The 27605-nt window shown below is 39.7% G+C and overlaps 1 protein-coding gene across 5 annotated transcripts in view; it reads right to left on the bottom strand.

The window, feature by feature from the left end:
- Positions 1-27605, bottom strand: part of FRMD4A (FERM domain containing 4A) — a 558898-nt gene that overhangs the window by 360691 nt on the left and 170602 nt on the right. The window contains exon 1 of one of the 5 annotated variants that reach the window (XM_089686118.1): positions 11214-11931. The exons of 2 other annotated variants lie outside the window; for them this stretch is intronic. In XM_089686118.1, coding sequence (XP_089542244.1) covers positions 11214-11393 — 180 coding nt within the window. In that variant the 5' untranslated portion in view covers positions 11394-11931. Of the gene's footprint in view, positions 1-11213; positions 11932-27605 lie in introns of those variants that run through there. 2 more of the 5 variants (XM_089686115.1, XM_089686114.1) reach the window with 2 other exon arrangements.

The raw sequence follows: 27605 nt of genomic DNA, 5'->3' as shown, positions 1-27605 counted from the left end.
CAGTGATAGCCCTGAATATTTTAGGATGAGTATTTTGGGGGGTAAGAAGTAAATGAGGGCAGGGGTAGGCAACTTTAAAGAGGTGGAGATCTACCTGAACAACATGAGAGAAGTCAAAGATCACCAGGCACAGTGTCAGCCAGGGTAACCTCCTCACACCTGATTTAAATCTCTAATTGCAGTACTACTGTGTTACAATCGTGTGCTTTGCACAGCAATCATGGGTTAAAATCAGGTGTTGAGAAAGCAACATATCGCCTCCTCGCCACTTGTCAAACACACTCGGATCGCTTTGCAGAGGAGCAGTAGTGTCTGCTTCACTTGTGAATGAGCTTTTATTTGTATACGGCAGTGGCACTCTTAGGGCTCATTCACATGTAAGGTTGTGGGTGGTAAAACCCTGCAACTGAGTCATGGTTTTACTGTCCCCAATTCCTACCGCCTTTAGCTGCTGAGGAAGCAGCCAAATGGATACACCTACTGCAGTAGGAATTACACCCCTTATTGCTTTTGGTAGGTACTACCGCCTGTCAGTCGAGACCCATTCAAGTAAATGGGGCCACTCTGCAAGCGCCCCACAACTGCGTGCTTCTTGAGGGTCCAAGGTGTTAAAGCATGTGGTGCAAAAGCAACACACTGCTGCCTGTTTAACCCCTTGTTTTCCTTGTTTGCAGTATTGCACATGATTGCACGGTACTTGCAGAGTGGCCTCATTCACATGAATGGGCCTTGTTTGGCAGGTGCTATACCCACCAACCATGACATGGCATAGGAGCAGCACTACAGAGGCATCAACTTATGCGGCTCTTGCTCCCTACTACAGCTCCACCTTTACAAGTAGTCCCTCTGCATTGTACATTGATGCTCTGGGATGTCGGATCAGCAAGCCCAGACCGAGATCTACCAGTCACCTGGCTGAGATCTACTGGTTGCTGACCCCCGCCTGAGGGCCATAAGGCTGATAAGAGTCATACACCTACAGGATTCAGGGTGATTCTGTGACAGGTATTCACAGATGTTTGGGATCAGCTACAGCCAGGATCAATGACAGGCTGACAGATGTCGAGACGGATTGAATGTAACTACAAATCTACACATGAGGAACATGAGTGGCCCAGGGCACATTCAGGTTGTGTCAAGGGATGCCCATCTCCACCTAGGCACATGTAACCACTGATGATCACAAGTGCTGGAAGTAGAAATATGCAGATTCTTGGTGATTCAAGGTACTAATGGGTCTAATTAATGAACCCTAAAGGCTAGTAGTGTAAAGCATGGCAAGCTTTTAAGGCCCAAGGCCTCTGACAAAAGGATCAATTCACAAAGCAAGGATAAGGATGTTTATTTTTGTGACTGCCATTTTCAACTGTTAATGGACTCTAACTGAAAGTAACTGTCATGTTTTTAAATAGGTATCCTTATCCTGGGGTGTCAGCTAATTGAACCATGTGCATTTAAAGCCTGCTATGACTTCCACCACATTGAGCCATTTAATATACTTCCCTCAATTTCTTTTGTTATTTTAACACACAACAGTACTTCCCCTCATTCGCTATTCACATTGGCCATTTCTTTATTGACAAGCCAATTAGTATCTGCTTCCTACCAAAAGTACCCTGCACTTTCCAGAGATAGAATTGTATACTATATTTTTGTTGATAATGCAAATATAACAAATACACATAGTGTAATATATGATGGATGACGGTCATACGGCTTTGTTCTACACTATACAAGCAGTTACAGTTGGAGTCACATCTATTTGTAGCCGATACGATCCATGTAAAAAACACACCCAAGCATAAATATAACATAATAGGTGAAATGAGGATATTCCATTGCCTATAAAGAGGGAAAGTGTGGCAGCTGTCATGCTAAATATGCTCCATGATTCGGCTGAGCTGTAAAAGGGCAATGCATTTATTGCCAGAAAGATGATCATATGGACAAGTAGGTCTAATCTACCAATTCAGGGCTCTGTAATAAAGTGTATGGCTTCATGCACAGTGCTGTAATAAATTAGGGATCATTGTTCAATGGAATGAACGCTGCAGAAATAAGCTGAAATCTCATTTCCATGCACACATGTTCACTTTGTCTCTACACTAATTCTCTAAGGACTCATTCACACTAACACATTGCAAAGCGTGGTAATATACATAACATACAGTGCCATTCATTCTGAATGGTACCCAAATGCATCAAGGCAATGTGCCTGTGTTTCAGTGCACTGCATTGCACAGTAGTACAAAGAAAAGGCTCATGTCTGATTTTTACCATGTTAGGGTGCATTTGCAAGCCATTTATTACAATGGACTGCCTTAACACAACGCACAACTTATTGCATGTTAATGCACTGCAAAAACGGAATCTAGGGGGTAACTGCACCTTTGGCTTACAGGTGCAGTTACACATTAACCACTAGCCTACAGGGCACTTATACCCCCTTCCTGCCCAGGCCAATTTCCAGCTTTCAGCGCTGTCGCACTTTGAATGAAAATTGCGCGGTCATACAACACTGTACCCATATGAAATTTTTATCACTTTTTTGTGACGAATAGAGCTTTCTTTTGGTGGTACTTAATCACCTCTGGGTTTTTTCTTTTTTCTTAAACAAACCAAAAACCACTGAAAATTTTGAAAAAAAAAAAAGGTTTTTCTTAGTTTGTGTTATAAAATTGTGTAAATAAGTGATTTTTCTCCTTCACTGATATGCGCTAATGAGGCTGCAGTGGTGGGCACTGATAGGCTGCACTGATGGACACTGATAGGTGGCACTGATGAGGAGGCACTGATAGATGGCACTGATGGGCATTGACAGGCATCACTGATGGGCACTGAAAGGCAGCACTGATACATGGCACTGATAGGCAGCACTGACTGGCACTGTTAGGCTGCACTGACTGGCACTGATAGGTGGCACTGACTGGCACTGATCGGTGGCACTGATTGGCAGCGCTGATAGGTGGCACTGATTGGCATTGATAGGTGTCACTGACTGGCACTGAAAGGCAGCTCAGATATGCACTGATATGTGGTATTGATGTGCACTGGTAGGCACTGATATGTGGCATTGATGTGGCACTGATGGGCACTGGCACAAGGCACTGATGAGCACTGACACATGGCACTTATGGACACCGACAGATGGCACTGCTGGGGCTACACTGATCATCAGGGCACACTGATCACCAGGGCACACTGATCATCAGTGCCCTGATGATCAGTGTAGAAGTCCCCTCTGCGGGAAGCCGATTACTGGCTCTCCTCTCCTCTCGAGCTGTCAGCGTGACAGCTCGAGAAGAGAGAAATGCCGATAACCGACATTTCCCGGTTTACATGTGATCAGCTGTGATTGGACACAGCTGATCACATGACCGAGCCGACATCTTCGGCTCTTTTCATGATCGGTGATCCTCTGTGTCCGAGGGACACAGCGCACCGCTGATCGCTGCGCTGCGTGCTCCCTGAGCCGCGCATGCGCGGTGAGAATGGGAGGACGTCATATGACATCCTCCCAGAAAGAGAGAACCACCTTGTGCCCGTCATTGGACTATATGGTGGGCGGGAGGTGGTTAAAGTGGTTCTAAAGGCAGGTTTTCTTTTTAATCTTAATGCATTCTATGCATTAAGGTAAAAAACTTTCCCCCTCTCTGCCCCCCCTAAATTCTTACATGAACCCGATTTCTTTCCAGTGATGTGTATGAAAGCAGAGGCTCTCTTGGCTCTCTCCTTCCTCATTGGCTCAGAGACATCTGCTGTCAATCAAAGCTAGTGCGGAAGGAGGGGTAAAGCTGCGCTTTAGTGTGCCAATGGAGCTGGCTTGGGAACGAGCATGCACAAGTGCCCTCAAAGCAAGCAACTTGCTATGGGGGCACTGAGCAGGGAGGAGAAGTGCCGGCATTGGACCAGAGAGAAGGGCTGGGGCTGCTCTGTACAAAACCATTTCACAAAGCAGGTAACTATAACATGTTTGTTATTTTAAAAAAATGATCTCTTAAAATCACTTTAAGGGTCACCATACACTATACAGTCTGACTACAATCTTTGCACAATCAACTTATGATTTACAAAAACTATGTGCTATGAGGACCTTCCAAATCTAAATTTGTATCCAATCAGGAAGACCCTTGTACACATAGTTGTTAGTAGATCTAAAGGAGATTGTACAATCAGATTATAACTTCTGTGGTGAGCCTATAGCCGGCCATAGACAGAGCAATTTTCGCTTGATTCCCCCATCAACACAGTGCTGATGGGGGAATCCTTCTCGCAGAGCTATTGTGTTCTATAAAAGCCACTACCAATAATCACATGTAAAATCCTACCGGCTGGTTGTACCCAAGTTGATTGATCAACTTGGGTACATTCAGCCTGCCCATACATGGTCTAAATCTCAGCTAGTCCCTACTGAACTGGCAGAGATTCGAACTGTCTATGGCTGGCTTAAGAATATTTATTGAGGGCCCATTTATTTCTAGGTACTGTGGTAATGTGTATTATGTTGCACATTAAAGCAGTAGTAAACTCTAACCAAAAAAAAAAAAAAAACTTTTTCTCCTGCAAGGCAAAGGCATGATGTGCTAGTAAGCATTGCACAAAGCCCTCCAGCAGCGCGTTGTCACTGCTGCAGAGGCTTCCATCTTACCCGGTGTTCCTTCCGGGTTCACGGACTGCGGCCAATGATTGGCCAAGCTACAATGATGTCACTCCTGCTCATGCGTATGGGAGTCTCCGCCATGGCACACAGCCCGGAAGGAACGGCACGGGTATGCCATTCTTTCAGAGCGCATGCGCTGATGATATCGCTGGCTGCAGCTCGCTAGAATATCTCCTAAACGGTGCATATTTTGGAATAATTTTACCTATAGGTAAGCTTCATTATAAGCTTACCTGTAGGTAAAAAAAAATAAACAAATGTTTACTACCACTTTAATGAGTGTTGCGTTATGCCAGCCTATGCCTAAAGGCTAGCACTACTGTAAACCATAGGTGCAGTTACACATATATTGTTGCCCCCCTCGCTCTTAGCCCAAGTTTCCAGTCTTATACTTAAAATAACGCTGATTAGATCGCACAGCTACTTGTCAAAGCCTTCTTATGGAGTGTTAACTAAGAGTACGAGCTTGTACTTGGCTCCACAATAGGATTCAATGAGAGAGTAGACCATAGGAGTTGGGCCCAGAGGTAAAGAGTTTTGACAAGTAGCTGTGCAATCTAGTTATTGCTATCAAGTTGGGTTGGGAACAAGTGATTATAGGACTGTCAAGAAAGGGCTGGGGGCAAGATGGACCCCCAAAAGTGCAGTTACACTTTTTTTAAGTCTTCTGAAAGTGCTGATAGAATCCATACATGATAGCAAAGATATACCTATTACAAAAAATGTTTGCAGAATACAAAAGAAACCTGTAATGAAAAAAAAACATGGATGCTGCCATTGCTGACTTCTGTCCTGAATAATCACCTGGCTGTCACTCTGACCCCCAACACTTTGACTCCCTAACCCAAATCAAGTATATTGTATACATAAGGACTTCTGACCTTCCTGATCTACAAACTTGTTCTAGGTCAATGACTCTGAAAGTATTGAAGCCACATTTGTCATATTACAACCAGGAAACCAACATTTCAGAAGCTGGTCAGCAAGGGCACCCCCCTATTTTTCTTGTGACAAGTTTACTTTAAGAGATGTAAAGTGGTAAAAAAAAAAAAATCATACTGCAAGGGACAAGCACTGCCAGGAGGAAACGTCCTAGATCATCTGTTTATATGTTTAAATTTATCCTGGAAATAAGAGATTTTGGCAGTGGTAAAGTTTACGGAATTTCCTTTCTGCCTCACCAGAACATCAAAAGTTCCCAGCATGGCTACATCATCTCACGCTCTTCAGATATCCTACATGTTTTATATCCTACATGTTTTTTATGTACCTGAATATTTCCAGGCAGATCTGTCTGATTTGCAGATAGTCATACATCTCAGGAGCTCACACAATCATGTAATTGTTTTCTCCAAAGACTGGGCAAATGTGGAAGCATATAAAAAGTTGGCACATTGGTGTTTTGCCTGATTTTGAAATTCAACTAGCTCTGGTCTCAGCACTTTTATGTTAACTCCTGGGAGAAGAGAGTACCTGGAATATGTCATTTTTAGAATCTCTGTAATGCATAAAGCCCCCAATGTCTATTTTAACAAGTCTCAAGTAAAGAACTTCAGTTTCAAGAAAAAAACATATACATACAATATATTGGGTTTCGTCCACATGGTGCTTATTTATTTTAAAGGCAGGTAAAACAGGGTTTTATTGCAGTGTCTACAGTATCCCCTTATTTCTATGAAAAAAAAAAGTTTTCGGAGCTATTGATAATCTAATCATTAATACACAGCTGTCGACAGCCAATCACAACACTTAATGTGAAATTATCCGAAGGGACAAGCACAAAAATGTTTCTCGTAAGATAACAGAATTAACAATTTTCGTTAATTCAGTACAGTATTTGTCCGTAAAAAAATCGAGTGACCAAGACAGCTCATGCTTGGAAAAGAAAGAATACATTACTATACACTACATCATCGCAGGAAGTTGTATTCTGTCTTACGAGAATTTTTGTAAATCTAGTAACCTACTCATTTTCAATATGAGACTAGCATGCAAAAAATGGACAATCATTTGTACAATATTCTCATCATGTGTACCAGACTTTACATCCACTTACAGGGTGTTTCCGGAACAGGAATTAAGGGTAAATCTTTAAAATGGGGACACAGATAATAAAGAAACCTTCTTCACTCTATTGTTGTTTTGGTCTCCACTGGAGACATTTCTACTTTGGTGACAGGACGTGTGGAGAAATCTCACTCATCAGGGTGGACAGACCATGAAAACACTCCCAGCAATTGTTCTATAGTTTCCCGACTCTATCCAAAAGTAAAAATAAAAAGTTTAGGTCGGAGTAGACTGAATGTCTAGGGCTTTAGTTTGAAGTGGAAGTTCACCCTAGCATTACTGTATGATCATTAAACAACCATATAATAATACCTGTACCTTGATGACTGCATAGCAGCATGTTTAACTTCTAGCTGTGGTCCAGTTGTCCTGCCATCAGCATTTGAAACTGTCTGCCATTTACCAGCAACATCATGCAACTCATGGTATTGCTCAGCCCCCTTGTCTTACAAATTCTGATTGTAAAGCCTGACTGTGAATTGCTTCTTCTGTGGTGTTGCCAAAGACATACATTGCACAAGGGGGCGGCTGAATGATACCAGTCATAGTCATGACAGTCAGAACATGGACAGAAGTCTAGTATAATGCTTTATATATATCAAGGTGTATGTGTTATATGGCTGTTTCATATTCATATGGCAATTTCCACTTTAAAGGAAATCTGCAGGGCACCAAACCTTCTATGGTGGCCCAAAGTTCAAGGAGAAGGCACATGCAGGTTAATTTTTATGTTGCCTGAATTTTGAGGATAGCAGACACAACGTCTTTGGCTGATTATTTGCATGCGCTGTCTAGCCTTCATTGTCTTTCTATCGGCTTGGAAGCCAACTATTTGGTGGCCAAAAGGAAAACGAGGTTAGCTGGTGGAAGTAAGCCAAGAATTCAACATGGAAGCTAAAGTTGATGTTTGCATAACAGAGCTATACATAGGTTTTACTTTAAATGTAGACCTTCAAACACCCCTCACAAGTCATATTGATCTCAATCTCTAACAATATGTGATGAATTTCATGACAAGTAACAATACTTTAGATTTTCCTGGCAAGTCACATCTTTAGATAATGACTGTGTATGACTTTTACAGAGTCACCTCATCAATACTCCAATTCTCCAACTGCAAAGTAAGGGATAATAAACATTACGTATCCTACATGCAAACGTGTGGTTTGGCCAGCCGACATCAAATCCCAGCTTTTTGGGGCACCTGGGAGGCACCGAATATGGTAAACGTTCAGGGACACAAGCCCTAAAAGAAGATTTCCTGTGGTTGGGGTATACGCCCCTGTACATATAGGGTCATAAACAGCTACCATGTATTTCAACCTGTGATAGATTTTGATTGGCTGCTGGCAGCAGGGCTGGATGCTGCACCCGTGTCTCCTGGGCACCCCAAAATGCTTGGATTTGATGCTGATGGGTCATACTGTCCATGTGCATGAGGCCTTATGTAGTTGTTTTATCACTGATAATAGAGAAAGTGAGTCAAATCAAAAACTTCCAGTGCATTCTTCATCTTTGCATATCATACTGACAGATGATGCCAAAGGTAAATCCAAATCTGTGTACATTGATTCGCTGTGACAAAGGCACAGAATATAGTACAATGACACCTTTAGCATTATGTGTTAATCAAGGAATATGGTTCGTCTCTGTTAAGAATATATTAAAGCTGCAATCATCATCATCAGCATAATATCAGCAGGTCCTTCCTTTGATTCTTGCATGTGATGTAAAGGTAATTTTTATAAACCGTCCATGGTAAATTATGCATACTTGTTGCACTACACTTATTTTTTTGCAATCAGCGCTTGTATTGCAGCTTGATTGATGATTACTGGTACCAAGAGAACAAGGTTTTAATAATATTCAACTAAGTGCCTCATTCACCATGGAGTCATTTTAGTTAACCAGGAGCAGACTGAAACAATCTCCGCAGTTTTGTACGGTCAAATTTAATTTTATTTATTTTTTATTATTATTAATTTTAAAGTGCAAACTTTGTGTACAACTGTTATTTAATGAAGTGATAGTTAACTATGGGGCTCTTCTATTCATTCTCTCCGCAGACATCTGTGTGGGTCGGGCAGGTGTCATATAACATCACCACATCAAACAATTACTGCTGGTAGCTGGTTGTAACTTTGTTATCTTAGGAAAGGTAGAAAACACTGTATATGTCTTCCGGCAAACCGAACATGTCTTTTATGTAATACAATACGGGGATGCCAATATTAGTAACATATCACAGACCAGGTAAGTCGTACACAAAAAGATTGAAACGATATCAAAAGAAACCGGATGAAAGTCAGCAAAGACGTACATATCAATTGTTGCTGCCAGCAAAAAAAAAGAAAACAAACACTTATAACATCAAAACATTACAACTTTGCCTCCTCTTCATTTTTATCCCAGGGCGTCTACCGTCATCCCACTCAACTGATAATTATTTTTTTACTGTAAAAAACACAAATCACGGTCCTTTGTACGTACATGGTGTGTATGTTTAATGGCTTGTTCACACTGCGGTGACTTGCATTTTTCTGCACTGGACTGACACAGGTCACTTCAGGGGCACATAGAAAACAACCGTTTTCTATGTGTATTTTACTGCAAAAGACATCTACAAAGCATTGCAGTGTGAACAAGGCACATAGAAAACTATTGTTTTCTATGTGCCTTGTTCATAGCACAAGGTTGTGTACGTCTGTTGAATTAAAATATGAGATGTCTGGATTTTAACACAACGCTCATAAATGTATATAAACACAATGAAATGCAACTGAAAGTAAAGATATTAAAAATAAATTGTTGTTAGCATTTTCACCCCTCTAGGCACCTGACATTTACAACGGATGACATAAAAACGTAAGCCAACGTGCATAAAACTGCAATGTAATGCAAAATGCACAAAAAATGTGTCTTGTTCACACCACAATGTTGTCTAAACGTCTGCTGAATTAAAATGCGAGTTGTCTGAATTTTAACACAACGCACATAAATGTATATAAACACAATGTACTGCAACTGAAAGTAAAGATATTAAAAATAAAATGTTGTTAGCATTTTCACCCCTCTAGGCACCTGACATTTACAATGGATGACATAAAAACGTAAGCCAACGTGCATAAAACTGCAATGTAATGCAACATACACAAAAAATGTGTCTTGTTCACACCACAATGTTGTCTACACATCTGTTGAATTAAAATGCGAGTTGTCTGAATTTTAACACAATGCACATAAATGTATATAAACACAATGTAATGCAACTGAAAGTAAAGATATTAAAAATAAAATGTTGTTAGCATTTTCACCCCTCTAGGGACCTGACATTTACAACGGATGCCATAAAACTTAAGAAACATGCATACAAATGCAATGTAATGCAACATGCAAAAAATGCATGCTAAATGCACATCAACAGTTATGCATTTTTATTGCATTGCAAAGAGTTTTTTTTGTGCAGTATGGTGTGAAAGGAGCTGCCTGTTTCTGCATGCAGTGAGGGGGTTGTGCAATGTGCATTTCACTACATCACACTGTTTACTATTTTTTTTAAACTTTATTTGAAGTGCACACTTCATTCATGTCTTCACGCAGCAACACAGTGCGATGACAAGTGGTGCCTGCAGTAAAAATGCTACATACCTGTATTTTACTGCAGCTCACCGCACTGCACCTCCTGGCTATGCTGCAGTCTAAACAGGGCACATAGAAAACTTTTTTTCCATGTGCCCTAGCAGTGATCAAGCGCAGGAGAAAATCACTGCACATCACGTGAATGAGCCCTTAAAGATTATTTTAAAAAGACAAAATCTAACAATACAAGGCAATGCAGTAACCCAGAGCAACCACACAAACATTCTTGTTTTGACAGCTCAAGTATTAATGTGATGGTGGGTTAGTGTACTTAGTGCATCATCCTTTTATGTTCAGCAATCTTAACACCTCTTTCAAGCATAAAATAATATTTCCGATTGGGTATATTTCCATTTATAAACATATTTAAAAGTTTCCTAAATTTTCTAATAGCCTTGGTGGTTGTTCTGTACACTCACATTGTTCCCTATTCTACCTACAAGTCTTGTTCATTCCTCTCTGCTTTGATCATGATCCTATGCAGAACTGCCTGCATAGCTGTGCAAGTCAAAGAGACAAAAAAACTGCAATTAGAAATATCAAATTCACAATTCCTTCTATTTCAGTGTGCAGAAGACAATTAAAAACCACACATCACAATAGTAAAGATTTTTCTAAGATTGCGCATTACTAAAAAGTTTGCAAGCTGAGTATTCACAATCAGCTGATGACTTAGTACACTGCAACAGTGCGATAAAATCACCTTTCTTTGTCTAGCAATTTTGTAATTGAACAAATGCCAATAAAGGGTTATTATGGCAATGTGCAGAATGTTGTAGAGTGACACAGGCAGATGAAAGGTAAAGCGTCTGGTGTACATGCTGTGAACGCAGAAAAGTTGACTTACCCTCTCGCCGCTGCGCCTTCTCAATGATCCATATGGTATTTTGAACAAAAGTCTGCGGGCCCTGCCCGGGGTCACAGCTGTCTGGAGCACCATCTCTGGGTCCTGGACACAGGAGCTCTGCACAAAGGCTGGAGCAAGCCTTCCTCTGCAACAGCTAGCAGACTCCTCCAGATTTCTCATATATCAAATGACTGAGCTGCTTTTACTTTGGAGACCTTTTCTGAATCAAGATGTGGCTTGTCTGTAGGGTGGGAGGGGGAATAAAAACACATTGCCTAAAAGCATGTTTTAAGTAGCAAATCTCTGACTTCCTCCAGTCCCCCCCCACCCCACCCTTGCCTACTTTGCACTCCAGCGCTGCATTGATGGAGTAAATGCTTCCAGGGAGTGTGATGCAAAAATGTCAAAGTCACTCCTTGTAGCCACAGATGGAACCAGGTCACTTGTCTAATCAGAGCTCTAACAGACTTATTACACATCTGTCATGTGATCATGCTCCCTACTCCCCATTCATTTGCTGGATACAGTAAATCACATGACCACCTGAAAAGAATATCTGGCGTATCACCATCTGGTGCTGTGATTAATGTTAAATCCCACATCCAGCTTTCCCTGAGTTGGGGACATGAAACAAAGCCTCTCTATATAGCGGAACATTACATATGTGGAACTGCCAAGTCGCAATAGTCCATCTTTTATTACAATCATAGGATTTATGAACAGTGAAAGATGCTATAAATAATCAGGCTGTTTATTCATAGTAATATAAAGTGATGACAAAAATAGAACAGCTTTTCAGCCTAATGCACTTATTCATAGACAGTAAAAAGATGAAGTGCTGAGTGCAGTAACTCCTGGCAACCAATCATACCGAAATTCCATGTGCTGAAGCCAACTTGCCGAAAAATACATATTAAAGGACCCTTTATATTTGTGTAATGTGTTAGGCTCCATTCACACTTGTGCGACTTCAAATCATTTCATTGCGACTTTACAGTGCGACTCGATGCGACTTTAATGAAACTTTGATGCTACCTTGGCGTGACTTTGGATGAGTGCAACGTTGTTGCGACTTTGGCTTTGACCAAGGATAATTGTTTCTGCTGTACAAAGTCGCACACAAATCGCCCGTACAACATTCAGTCACAACTTTCATGCAACTTTGGAGGGTTTACATTGAAGTCTATGGCTCTCAAGTCGCACGAAAGTCAGACCAAGGTAGTGCAGAAACTACTTTGAAGTCGTACAGATATGAATGGTATGCATAAAAACTTCCCAATTATAAGGCTCCATGCACTTTTTTTTGTTTACAAACGTTTTTATTTATTAAGGAATAGGCTGTGAAAACAGCATAACAGCATAAGTACCTGAAATAAATAAATAAGTATAATATACAACAGAAAAAAGGCACATCTGTAATATTCATTCCAATAAGGTACAATCATGTAAAGCTGAAAAGTTAGGTACATGAGGAAGGTAAGCTGAGCAATAAGGCTACCAACAGAGAAACACAATCAATTAAATCATAAATATTCATTGGTCTGATACACTTGCACTTTTTTAAGCTCAAAAAATGCTGGAAAAAACGCTGGTAATAGTATTTTTTGCAGCGTTTTAGTAGGTATTTAGGAGCATTAGCGGTTTATTAGTGTTTTTACAGTATAGAGGGTTTACATTGAAGTCTATGGCCCTCAAGTCGCACGAAAGTTGGACCAAAGTAGTGCAGGAACTACTTTGAAGTCGCACAGATATGAATGGTACCCATTGGGAAACAAGGGGGGCGACTTGTCATGTGACTTTGGGCCCCAAATTGGATAAGTGTGAATGGAGCCTTGACGCATGTTATGTCACAAGTTAAAACGCGGTGCATTAAGGGGTCCCTTTGCAATCAATGAGCTTATGATGCATAAAAACTTTCCAATTATAAGGCTCCACGCACACTTGCACTGTTTTAAGCTCACAAAATGCTGGAAAAAACGCTGGTAATAGTGTTTTTTAGTAGCGTTTTAGTAGCATTTAGGAGCATTAGCGGTTTATTAGTGTTTTTACAGTACAGAGGGTTTACATTGAAGTTTATGGCCATCAAATCGCACGAAAGTCGGCCCAAAGTAGTGCAGGAACTACTTTGAAGTCGCACAGATATGAATGGTACCCATTGGGAAACATGGGGGAGCGACATTGAGCCCCAAAGTCACATGACAAATCGGATATGTGTGAATGGAGCCTTAACGTATGTTAACATGCAGTGCATTAAGGAGGCCCTTTGCAATCAATGAGCTTCTGATGCATAAAAACTTCCCAATTATAAGGCTCCATGTACACTTGCACTTTTTTAAGCTCAAAAAATGCAGGAAAAAACGCTGGTAATAGTGTTTTTTAGTAGGATTTAGGAACGTTAGCGGTTTATTAGTGTTTTTACAGTGCATGTAGAAAAAAGCTAGAAAACAACTGTTAGGGGCGTTTTAGTAGTGTTTAGGAGTGCTTAGCATTTTTTTTTTTTGCTGTAAAAATGCTCCAAAAAACTCTACTATTTTTTTTCTGTTCCTAGAAGCTGAAGCTCAAAAAATGCTAATAGCCTAAAGTAGTGTCCATGGACACATAGGATAACAATATTTAGCTTCTAGGAGCAGAAAAAATGCTAATAACAGCTTCTAGGAACTTAAAAAAACACTAGTGTGCATGGAACCCATATCACAAAATGTATGCAGCAACAAACCACAATGCACTATGCTGCGTTGTCTTGCATTGCAACATGCTGCAAAGCACGTGCATTGCCTTAGGGCTAATTCACACAATGGGGTTGATGTACTAACACCAGAGAGTGCAAATTCTGGTGCAGCTCTGCATAGAAACCAATCAACTTTATTTATTGTCAAAGCTTAATTGAACAAGCTGAAGTTAGAAGCTGATTGGCTACAATGCACAGCTGCTCCAGATTTTGCACTCTCTGGTGGTAGGCTAGGTTCACATCTGTGCGGGTGGTGCTGCTGTGAATCTACACGAAAATCCGTGCAGCCGCTCCACTCGCACAGAGAAATGCAGACCCGCGGGCGGGTGCCATTAATTCTAATGGCACGCTGCTCACACTGAAAAATGCAACTATACTAGGAACACAGGTTCTCGTGCGGGCTACGTTTTCATAAGAAGTGCAGGGACTTCTTCTCTGTGTGTCATGGGGCACAGGAGTCCATTCAAATGAATGGGTTCTCGTGCCCGCACAAAACGCGGCCCGCACAGCCGCATATATGTGAACTAGGACTTAGTAAATCAACCTTTATGGGAGGTGACCGGTGTTATACGGCACTGTCAAACGCTGGTCACCAATAGGACACATAGAAACAAATAGTTAAAAAATAGTTTTCTATGTGCCCTATTCACACTGCAATATAGCTCAGAACTGAGCTTCAGCATGCTGAGATAAAAATGCAGACATACTGCATTTTATTGCAGTGCATCGTACAGGATCGCATGTCTCTGTAGAGCACGCTCCTGTTCAGCTACATGAACGAAATGTCACTTTTGTGTACTTCAAATAAAATTTTTACAAAAATAAATTGTGCACTACACCACCCCCTATCACAGTTGGAACATGCAGCTTCTGGAGAGATAAACCGCTGCAGTTTATTCAACAGCTGTCCCGGTCATGTCTATTAGGACGCAGTGGCTACACAGACACAGCTGCTGCTGCAAAATTGACAGCGTGTGGATGTGGGTGCAAGTCCCTCAATGCACACTGTCTGCATTCGAGGACATGCACCTGCACAGCTGTCAAACTGGGACCAGCAGCTGTGTTCATACGGCCGCTGAGTTCCAATAGACATAAATGGGACTTACTCACATTGGATGCTACACTCGTGATAGGTTTATTTAGAAAATTTTTATATTATATTATTTTATTATATTTTTTTTATATTTTTTTATATATTTTTATATATTTTTTTATTTTTTTATATTTTTTTATATATTTTTATATATTTTTATATATTTTTTTATATATTTTTTTATTTTTTATTTTTTTATTTATTTATTTTTATTATTATTTTTATTTATATTTTTTATAATTTTTTATTTTTTTATTTTTTTATTTTTATTTTTATTATTTTTTATTATTTATATTTTATTTTTATTTTTATTTTCATTTTTATTTTATTTTTAATTTTATTTTTATTTATATCTATTTTTATTTTTATATTTCATTTTTTATTTTGCAATCTGTTTTTAGATAGATATACATTTGTTAATATGAATTATATTAAACTATAAAGATATTGTTTTTAATTGAATTGTTTATATCAATTGTTAGAATTCATGATGTTGTTATGTGGATTGGCATTTTGTAAAGGTCTCTCACGTCTTGAAGTGGGAGGAGCAGCCTCTGAAATTATCCTGGGAGGTGGTCTGACCAATCAAATCGGAGGGGAGGGTATTCTATTGATATTTAAGTGAGTGAGGACGGGAGATGGGTGTCTTGATAACGCCCTATGGGAGGGGCGAAACGCGTTGACGCATTTCCGGTCCACACTTCATGCGCCTGACGTCATTTCCGGTGAGTGGAGCGCACGCTGAGCGGTGCGTTCCAGCGGCCATCTTGGTTCACTGTTTGGTCTAAGAGGAGTCCTGTCTTTGTTCCACTGTGGATGTGAGAGTCCTGGAAGGAAAAGTTTGTATATCTGCTGGAACTGAAGCCTTTTATACATAATAAACATGTCTTTAGCAAGTGTTTAACATGTGAGTGGCCTTAATCTCCATTTGGAAAAAGTTACTATTGTGTGACAATATTATGCTATGTGAGTTTTTTTCTTTTGGTTGGATGGTGGAGTCTATTCGGAGGGTGAAGATTTTCCCTAGCGTGGCACCAAAGAGGGTTTAGGATCCCTAAAAATTCCTTAAAGGTCCTTTACTCACCAAGTTCTGGTGAGTGTATTCGATGTTGGTTTGTGCACTGGTGGAAGGTGAAAGTATTTTCTGAAGAAAAGAAGTTGGCACTTTTATTTCTACAATTTAATTATGTTTTCAGCACATGGACTTTTGGGTGTTTTTGTTTAAGATTAAGGGCAAACACGAATAATTTATGCACCTATTTTATATGATTTATTATATTGATTAATTATCTAAATTTGCGCTGTTTATTTATATTTATATTGTTTGTGTTTTCACGATTGGCACAGCAGCATTTTTAGAGTGTTATTTGGAAAGTCTTGGCGCAGGATTAAGTTTTCTTGTATAAACATACCGCCATTTGTAAACGCTATAAACCAATTAATTTGCATGTATTGGGATTTTTTTTAGCAAAGACATGTAGCAGAATACATTTTGTCCTAAGTTTATAATGAAATTTGATTTTTAAAATTTTTTTATTGGACATGTTTAATAGTAAAAGTCAAAAATATTGTTTATTTCTCAAAATTATTGGTCTTTTTTTTATAGCACAAAAAAATAAAAACGCACAGGCAATCAAATACCCCCGAAAGAAACTATTCGTGGGAAAAAGGACATACATTTCATTTGGGTGCAGAGTTGCAAGACTGCGCAATTGTCAGTTAAAGTAACGCAGCGCCGTATCACAAAAAATGGCCCGGTCAGTAAGGGGGGTAAATTCTCTGGAGGGCAAGTGGTTAAAAACTGAAGCTCATTTATGGTTTTATTTCTGTCACTTGAACTTTCTGGAATAAAAGAAAAAGACTGCATTCCTCTTCCTAAAGCTATTACAATGAAAGCGGCTAAACTTTTACTTTCGACCATGTACTCTATTATTCTGCCGCATTGATTCTTATCCTGTTGCCACCAGCATGTTTAACATAGGAAGTTGCAATCCCCGGGGAAGCAGAAGTTCCAGTTCTTAGTCTGCACTTAAAGGAAACTTTCCAAGCTCATCTTAAACTTTGCTAGGGAGGCCCATGTACTGCGAGAGGACATAAAAAGTCCATTTTTACTTTGTGAATTCTCTACCAAAATGTTCCCAGCCTCCAGCAGTGAAAGGGTTGCGGACACATTAGCTTGATGTGAGAACGGTTTGAATAAAACAATCATTCCTTGTTCATAAGTGGTTCCATATGTGAGCAGTTCCCCAAAAAGACAGGAAAAGACGTAAGCGCTTTTTAAATCTGACTTACAAAGCTGCCTTATGAAGATCTGGTTTCATGTTACATTTCTGGACCATACGGATATCCAAATAGGTCTCTTTCAAATTCCCTCATGTAAATGTTTTAAAATACATTTTAGGTGTAATGATTTGTTGGAGGAAAAAAAGAAAAGGCCACACACACTGACTGCACTGTTAGAAAAGTGAAATATTCTTTTCTGATGGTCGTTCTCCAACCACATGAATGTTTCTTATTGGTTACAAAGAGAATTGCATGCTTCTAACCTCATACAAAGTTCACATGATGGAAAACGGCTACACGCTACGGTAGAAATCTATAAATCTAAAGTTGTGTCCACGCCCCTGCAATGTGAATTTTCCTAGAGAAATTCTCTTTTATCTTACAATCTAAGTTTAGACAAAACCTTTTTTTTTAAATCAGCACAAGGGATGGTACTTACAAATAATACAAAGCATCCCTTGTGCTGATGGTTGTGGTTTGAGTTGAAGTCTTCTGTCCTCACCCCCCCCTTCAATACTCCCCAGCCATAATCGTTTGGTGTAGCGGGGGTTAATAAAGCCCAGGGACCTATCACAAGCACTCATCAAGAGTATCAACTATCCCTGCACTTTTTGCCACCCCCCTCCTTCAGTCATAAAAATTGTGCTAATGCTGTTATCTATGAATAGAGGATGGGTGGATTAATACAATTTCTGCCTCCTCCATTCATAGATTTCTTTACCTTGACGGCTGCTATAGTACAGCTTCTATCAAAGGAAGAGGGGGGGGGGGGAAGGTAGGCATAGTTAGCACTCTTGAAAAAAGTCCCTTCTCTTACCCCACAGCCCCATAAGATTATGGCTGCGGGGTAGGGGGAATCATAGGACAGCAGATTTGATCTAAAATCACAGTCATCAGCACAAGGGACACTTAACATTGATTGTCGTACTTTCCCTTGTGCTGTTTTTTTATTTTTTACTGTTTTGACTAAATGTAAGCTTTGGTATTCCCAATTAAAGCCATTTTTTTTTGGATAGAAAGCGTAATAAACCTCATGTCAGATTTTTTTGGCATCTGTGCACAATTGGATGGATTTTCCCTTACTGGGTACAATTTCCCCAATGGAGAAGAATCTCTTCATGATGAGGAAATTACTCTTTTAAACAACTGATTCCAAAGCCAGTTGGAAGATTTCCATTCTATTCCTGTTCTTTTGACTCAAATGTTGGGTTCTTCTTTACTTCCAGTCCCAGTGACAATGGTCACCATGACAAATGAAGAGAGTTTATGTGCTTATTGGGGATCACACATTCAAGTGTATCTATAGCCAAAACATTTTCTGATTTTGGATAGAGTGGGTAAATATTACAATTCCTATCAGGTTTTATTGCTTTCGGATATAAATTCTGTATAGTAATACCAATATCTCGTATCTGAGGGGCCGCTGGGGAAGCTGATAATTACTGTAGTAATCTGCACTACTACAGTGACTACTGTTATCTTCCAACTCCTGTGCTGGACGCCTTCCCCCCTCTACATGCTCACCACATTGGGTCGCTCACTTTGCACTGCTGCTTTTCACAGAACATCATGAGGTGGAGAGGGTGACATCACTGTCCCTCCTCTCCACCTTGTCCAATCAGTGAATAGCAGAAACAACAAACATCCCCTGTGCTCAAGAGTGGTGAACTGGTGATGGATGGATCTCAGGTCCTTAACAGTTTCAATGTCAGCACAGGCTTTGCTGCTCTGTAAGGGTTGGGGGAAAACCCAGACGAAACTGTAAAACAAGGAAGAAATGGTGCACCAGCCTAGTGCATTACCTGGGTGGTAGCTTTATTGATTTAATAGAATAGATGTACCCTCACAAACACCTTCAGTAACAAAAGTACATCAAAGTCCAAAGCTATTTTTTTGTGGACATGCATGTCCACAAACATACTGCAATGTCCAATCAAAGTCCAAAGCGACTTGGTCACCGAGACAGCTCCCAAATGCACGAGGACCCTCCAAATTGGGCAATCCCTTGTTGCTCAGAGCCAATCATGGATGTTGTCACCTTCCACAGTGGTCCCTCAGGTATGAAATATACATACTTACAATGTGCTAAGCTATTTTTTTGTGGACATGCATGTCCACAAACATACTACAATGTCCAATCAAACTCCAAAGCGACTTGGTCACCAAGACAGCTTCCAAACTCATGAAGACCCTCCAAATGAGGCAATCGCGTGTTCCTCAGAGCCAATCATGGATGTTGTCACCTTCCCCAGTGGCCCCTCAGGTATGAAATATACATACTGTACTTATAATGTGCCAAGCTATTTTTTGTGGACATGTATGTTCACAAACATACCACAATGAGTAAAAAACAAATATTATTGACATCCCTTATTTACTTACTATTTACAGCTTGCCTGTAGGTACAATGAATATCTCCTAAATTTGCACCATTGAGGAGATATTTATTATTTCTTCAGTTGGTGATGTTGCCAGCACATCTGAATGTGTCATCAATCAAAAGCGCTGTGCCACAATTGCTGCCCTTGTGCAGGGATGACGTCATCATGGCTGGGCCATTCAAATGGCAGGGGCCCACAAACCTGGATAGAAGACCAGGTGAAGATGGAAGCCCTGTCAGTGGTGACAGTGCACCTTTCACAGGTAACTGTGTCATAATGTGCTAGTATGTGGTCCACACTTGCATATAATGCTATCAACTTGATCAACTTGCAGAGGGACCCCCCTTTTTTTTTTTTTTTAAAGACTTCACTACCATTTTAATAGGAAACCTTATTAGTACTTTATGATACTGTACATATTGTATAAATATAATGTAATCATACAAACTCTTTTTCTGTTTTGTACCTAAATCTATGCACACAGTAAAGGCCACCCACATTTCATAATACATATTTTCCTACCTAAAATACACTATAAAGCAGTAAACACATCTAATAAGCAGAAAACTCATTAATATTTATGAGGTCGCATTCTTCCCACACGCTTGTACATGTATATAATTAGGAGGAACTCAGAGCCATGTACCTTGAAAATATTCTGTCAATAAGTGCACGTGTGTGCACTCCACTTTGCTGAAAAACAAACTTGTCCACCAGCCATTTCTGGCTACAATTTTTACAGAAAAGTTTGATGTCGTTATGCACAAAGGCAGAACAATTGCTCTGAAAGTGATTTTAATTGACACTGCTCAACTGTCTTCACCAAAACTATATTTATACAATTTTTAGACACTCTCATGCAGGGGCGGAATGACAACTCATGGGGCCCCCGGGCAATAGGGGATCATGGGGCCCCTGTGTCCTTGCCCAAACTCAAAAAAGCCTATGAAAAAGGTACCAGGGGCATCTCATGGGGCCGCCTACTGTCCCCGGGCCCTCGGGCAGTGCCTGAGTTTCCAAATGGTCAGTCCGCCCCTGCTCTCATGTTTGAAATGATTCAGAATTAATATTTACAGGTGTGGTATGGAATGACAACTTTATCTCCGTGGGTATGAATATAGAAGTACAGCGCTAAAATCACATAAAATACATATGAGGTGGAACAATAAAGTGCAGCATATATAAATAGATGAATATATAGTATTGCGTATATAAAAGCCAAGTAGCAACAATAAATATAGTCCGCAAATAGAAAGTGCTGATCAGTGCAATAAAGTGCAAAATGGTGAATAAATAATGTACATGACTGTATATATCAAAATGATAAATAATATTCATCCAGCATACGTAATTCATAAAAACGTCCTTATGTTGATATTGTGCAAAATCGCCAAGTGCAGAGCGTGAATGTGTGAATATTCATATATGGAATCCACCACCTGGAATGGATGTACACTCACCCGAAGGTATATAATGTAAGGCATGTGTCACATCATGTCACATCTGGGGGTGCAGCGGCAGTCAAGGGGTTAATCCTGCTGTATCATCCGGGTACAGGTGGAAGGGAAGTCACTTGTCCTGATTGCTCAGTGCGCACAAGCTGCCTTCCTCCACACTCACACACAGCCTTTCCGTATTTTAATTACATTATCTCCGTGGGTGCTCTCTTGGCACATTTTAGGGGTCTATTTCTAAAAAAAAGCAATCAAACAACCATCATGAATATTCCCCATAATGTGTCTAAGATGTTGTTTTCCTATGATGGCCAGCTTCATCTAATGGTCATTATGCAGTTTTCTCCTGAAATATCCCAATCATGAAAATAGCACATTATGGCCACTAGATGGAGCTGAAGGTCATAAGAAAAAAACATATTAGACACATAATGAAGATTATTCATGAAGGCTGTGAGAATGCTTAGGTGTTCGCGCAGAAAATGATTTCTAAACAGTTCTCTAAGTGACTGACCAAGTTACAAAAAATTGTATAAATTGTATAATCATTACTAGTTCTCCTAAGATAAACAGCCTCCAAGGGCATCTCTACATACTTTCCTGGCCCTTTTCATTAGTATAAACACATATCCTCGAGCAAATCAAGTGTTTGTGTTAATGCATCTAGCAGTGGGAACTGACAGCTATAAGATGGTGCTCTATGACTTTCCCCTGCACTTCATAGGCAACCTAAGCTACCCTACATCGTTCAACAAGCACTACCATGTTTTCTTATACACATGTACAGTGATGAATAAACAAGCTGGTATTGGTAAAACGGCACGTAAGAATTAATAATGTTCCCCATTACTGGCAGTGTCAGCTCAACTAGAGTAAATCAGGTCTTTATAAATATATGAAAAAAATATATGTTAAAATTACTTTTTCATATTTTAAAAAAAATCTGAAGAATATATTTAAAAAATATATATTTTTAAAAATATATATTTTTTAAATATATATATCAGATTATTTTAACATATAAAAAAGTAATTTTAACATATATTTGTAAATGCATTCCAAAAATGTAGATTTGTATTTTTTTTCCAGAAATACAGTATATTTAAAATGTATCTTTAAAAATATTTTTCATATTTTGTAATAAAAACGCATTTCAACATGCAGTATATATATATAATATAATATGGACAAAATTGTAGTATTTTAAATATATGGCAATATATTTGGGAAGAATATTTTAAAAATATATTTTCCTTCTATGTGGGTTGTGCTGCTTCTTCCACTTACACTCCAGCGCTGCTCTGCAAAGACTGCAAGAGGCTAATACCAGGCAAAATCAGCCATTCATAAAACACACTTAATGATGTATTATTAATTACTACATACAACATAATGTCCGTAGGTAATGACATGCACTATATACAATATGAAAAGATGTAGTTAAACCTAGACCATCTATATTGTTAGGAGTTTCTGTCTCCATTTCCAGGTAGCTTAGTGCTTTTCCATGAATGGTTAAGTAGGACACAGAAGTACTCAGAGATCAATATTTAGGGTCCTTTCACACTGGTGTACTTAGAAATGCATTACATGTTTTGCAAAAATGCATATTGTGTTTTTAGCGTGTTTACAATGCATTTTTGGTGTATTTTCTAGATTCCTGACTCCCAGCATGCACCTGTAAAATTTGAACATGTGACTCAAAAAATGCACCACTGGTAGGTTTTTGATGCGTTTTTGGTACCTATAGTAATCAATGGGAGTTGCATTTTTTATGTGTTTTTGAAATAGAGCACCAAAGATGCAGCATGCAGAACTTTTCAAAATGCACAGCAATACACTATTTATTTCAGATACTTATATAGTGCCATAAATTTACGCAGTGCTTTACATATATATTGTACATTCACATCAGTCCCTAACCCTCAAGGGGCATACACTAATGTGAGGAGTTCCATAGGATTTAGTGGGAAATATCTTTATTGCATTTTTGGCTGTGTTTCAGAACATCAGTGTGAAAGGGGCCTAAAGTGAGAAATACTACATATTATTTATGACAGATTATTGATTGTAATACATTAAAGGAATATTGTAATTCATGAAAATGATAATACTAAAAGAGGTATTTAAAATAAACACATGCTATTTTTAACATAATATTCAACATGATAAATATATATTAATACATATTTTAATAGGATTTCAACAAAGTATGTAAGTTTGTTAATTTTTTTTAATAGTAATGTGATCTTTCTTACATTTTTACTAACATCCCTACATAATGCTATACACCTGGAAAAAGAGCTTATGTAACCTACAATCTGTGTTCAATGAACCAATCTGTACAATAATTGCTACCATGTGCAATGTGCACGGAACAAGAGGTTTGAAGAAAATAAAAATCTGAAATTCTGACTCACAAAGAAGGTTGTACCTCTTTCTCTCCTCTTACATTAAATAAGATAAAGTAAAATCATTGGGGTTCGTTTACTACAACTGGAGAGTGCAAAGTCTGGTGCAACTCTACATAGAAACCAATCAGCTTGCAGGTTTTATTGCCACAGCTTAATTGAGCAAGTTGCCGTTAGAAGCTGATTGGCTACCATGCACAGCTGCACCAGATTTTGCACTCTTCACTTTTAGTAAATCAACCTCATAGTGTTTTTATCTTGGTTGGAAGACTTGAAAAGTGAGTATGTATTAAATGGCATCTAAAGTGCTCAATGTGTTACATGGACAGTTTACTCAAAACAAGACTTTCAGATAAGGTTTCATGGGGCTATGTGGACATGAACACAGATGCTATCAAATTAAATATAAAAATTATTTAAATATAATTAATATTTATTATATAAAAATTGCAACATAGACTTTACCTTGTATTTTTTCAGTTTTGCAAGTTTGCAAACATAAAGTTGGCTAAGGGGCAATCTAGCCATCAAGCTAATCCTGGCTTGGTCTTATTTGATAAGGTCAGTTAAACAGCACATGCCCTATTCACTTATCAAACATGTCAGAATCCAAGCTATTGGACAAAAGGATTGTGTGCTATGAGCACTTTAGACTTGCCATACATGAGCAAAGGTTTTCCTGAGAACAATGGATGGACAAACAATTGCCCATATGATGTAGTACCTGGGCCTACCACTATTTCCAGACTAAAATCAGCAGCACAGTGGCTTAAGGCAGCCCACAGATGATTTGATTTTCTTTCCTTCCACCACAGTCAGTGTTGATGGGGGAATGCCTCTCGTAACACTATGGTGTTCTGCCGGTGCAAGGGGGGAAAGGTTCTTTCCTGGCTATAGATCACAATGATTACTGCTATCTGGGGCTGCTGTTATAAACCACGGGACCCCATACAGCCAACCTGACAGCCGCCCCCAAAATAACACAGTTTATTATGCTTCAGTTATGAATGAACACAGTGAGTGATTGATACCGAGCATTCATTGTGTTCATCCAGAAAAGAAAGGGGCTGGTAAAATGTGACATATTTAACCACTTCAAGTCCGGACACTTTCATGAAACACTGTACCCACATGAATTTTTTATAATTTTTTTGAGACAGATAAAACTTTATTTTGGTGGTATTTATTCACCACTGGGATTTTTATTTTTTTGCTATATAAATGAAAAAGTCCAAACATTTTGAAAAAAAAAATGTTTTTCTTATAAAATTTTGCAAATAAATAATCTTTCTTCATAAATCTTGGCCAAAATGTATTCATCTATCATTTTTAGTAAAAAAAAAACCAAATTAGTTTATAACCAAAAATTATAATTTTTCAAAACTTTTTTTTACATTTTATTTTTTATGTTATAATTTATTTATTTATTTTTTAACATACCGTCACCTTAGCAGTACAGTGTCACCATAGTGACACTGTACTACTTGTGGGGTGTGATGAAGTTTTTTTTTTCTTTTTTTACACTGATTGCTTTTACGCCCATAAAGGCTGTAAAAGCAATCATTTCTCCTTCTCTCTGGCTGCATTCTTGCAGCCATTGAGAAATACTGTGTGAGCTGTGATTGATCATAGCTTGTCACATGGTACAAGGCTGTTGTGAATAGCCTTGTACCATGTGACCTCTGTGATCATTCACAGATTTCACACGTAGTAAGCAATGATGTCAGAAGTGACATCTTGTTTACTACTGTGCCTGCAATCACTGATTGGCCAATCAGTGATCACATGAATTGGGACCTCACACAGAGGTCCCGTACAGCGATCGGTGTTCCACTGTGCCCTCCGGACACAGCGAGCAGCAGATTGCGGTGCCACGCACTCCCAGGGAGCACGCACAGGCAGGGAATGCGGAGGCCTTTTATAAACAGCCACCCGCTCCTGCACTGCTCCCATCTGGCCGTTTTTTTGTACATGGGCGAGATGGGAAGTAGTTAAAGGACCCTTCCACCACTCTACATTCTGAAGGACCCTATTGTGTACCTATTGTGGTACCCCCTTATTCACAGCCCTGCTGCTAACGGCTTTAGCCACCGGCATGTAGAAAATCAGATAGGCTGTTTGTACCCGAGTCAATTCATGGATAGACTTGGGTACACTCAGCCTGCCCATACATGGATCGAAATTTGGCCGATCCCTGCAGAACCAGCCACATTTTGACCCATGTATGGCCAGCTTTACACTTCTGCCTTGCAGCACTGAGGTCTCCATTTCAAATCCTGCTTAGGATACTACCTGCATGGAGTTTGCATGTTCTCCCTGTGCTTGAGTGGGTTTCCTCCAGGTACGCTGGTGTTCTACCACACTCCTAAAACATACTGGTAGGTTAATTTGCTCCTTTCTAAATTGGCCTTTGTCGGTGTGTATTTACAGTAATTAACAGGGGCAGACTCATGGGGCCCCCGGGCAATAGGGAATCATAGGGCCCATGTGTCCTTGCCCAAACTCAAAAAAGCCTATGAAAAAGGTACCAGGGACATCTCATGGGGCCCCCTACTGACCCCGGGCCCTCGGGCAGTGCCCAAGTTTCCAAATGGTCAGTCCGCCCCTGGTAATTAAACATGTGAGACAGGGGCCTTAGATTGTAAGCTCCTTGGGTACAGGGACTTATGTGAATATACAGTGTGCAAAAGTGCTGCGTAACGCAGGCACCCAATTAACTTCATCATCCAACTGACAACTTGGGAAACCTCCTCTCCAGTCCTAGCCTGAGAATTGGATTGAGGAAGAGCCCGGTTGGACAGACACATTTTTTATTTACTGTATAACTATTACTCCAAAAACCTTAACTGCCATCAGGTAACACATGACTTAGTGTGAGTTCAGTTCCCATCATATGAAGGAAGTGAAAAGTCTAATGTAACAAAAAACATAGTTAGATAAAGACTGAGAACTGTCAAGCACCATATGTCACTGATGATTTACATACAGCTGCCTATGAACACGCACATATCTTTTATTAGGGTGACATGCCTTCAGGATGTAGTGGATTCAGTTCAAACACATTTTTTCAGCAGGTATTACGTGAGATCTGGGGTGCTGGGAAGGTATCTGTGATTGCTGTTATAGATGTAAAAATTCTTTATCTAGCCACACCCCCTTGTCAAACAGAACTTTACACATTCTTAGGTTGTCTATTAAGTTTTCATTTTGTTTTTCACTTTCCCATAATGTCCTCAGAAAGTATTCAGATAACAAGCTTGAGCAAAAACATATATTACAACATACGTGAGTCTTCTGTTCTTTTATACTGTATTTGAAGATAGTGAGTGGTGACAATTTGAAAGGAATCAGATAAAGGCATATTCAGGGCATATTCAGGGCCATATTGGCTGGAAACAGGTATTTTTCTGTAACAACAGCCAGTCTAGAAACAAAACGGAATATTCATCTATTTACCACTACTGCACATTAGGGACTCATTCGCACAGTGGCATTTTTCTGCATTAGACAGCACAGAGTGCCCCATTCGCACTGCAGTGCAGTCTGCTGGTGTGGTCTAGAAGGCTGGTGTAAAATAAAGTTAACAAACAAAAGAAAATAAAGGAAACACATATGAAACCACCCCCTAGCTGCAGCTGAAACTGACAGCACCCACGTATTAACCACTTGTCACCCCAGCACTGTACATTTACTGTGGTTGGGTGCAGGGGTGTATTTAGGTTGTGTGCTACCCTAGGCAATGCAAAAACCAGCGCCCCCCCCCCCCCCACAGAGAGCCTGACATTGACCAACAACACCCCTGCCTCCCACCCTAGAGAGCCTTCCACTACCACTGCCCCCCATACACCAGCCACCATCCTCCATGGTGACAGAGAGAAAGACCCCTTCACATCTCCAGACATCCCCGGGAAGGAGAGTCGGGCTGTGCATACACCGTCATGAAACCCGCAGCCTCTCTCAGAACCTACCAGGTCCCCATGTCGGGAGTGTCCCTTCTTCCGTCCCTTCTTTTGAGGGGAAGTGCTGCCCCCCCTGAAAAATG

Source organism: Staurois parvus, unplaced genomic scaffold (genome assembly GCF_062004578.1).
Source record: "Staurois parvus isolate SC_StPar_1 unplaced genomic scaffold, SC_StPar_1.0 ptg000019l, whole genome shotgun sequence".
Classification (NCBI taxonomy): domain Eukaryota; kingdom Metazoa; phylum Chordata; class Amphibia; order Anura; family Ranidae; genus Staurois; species Staurois parvus.
Note: the sequence above shows the minus strand (reverse complement) of the source record. Positions and strands in the feature narration are given on the sequence as shown.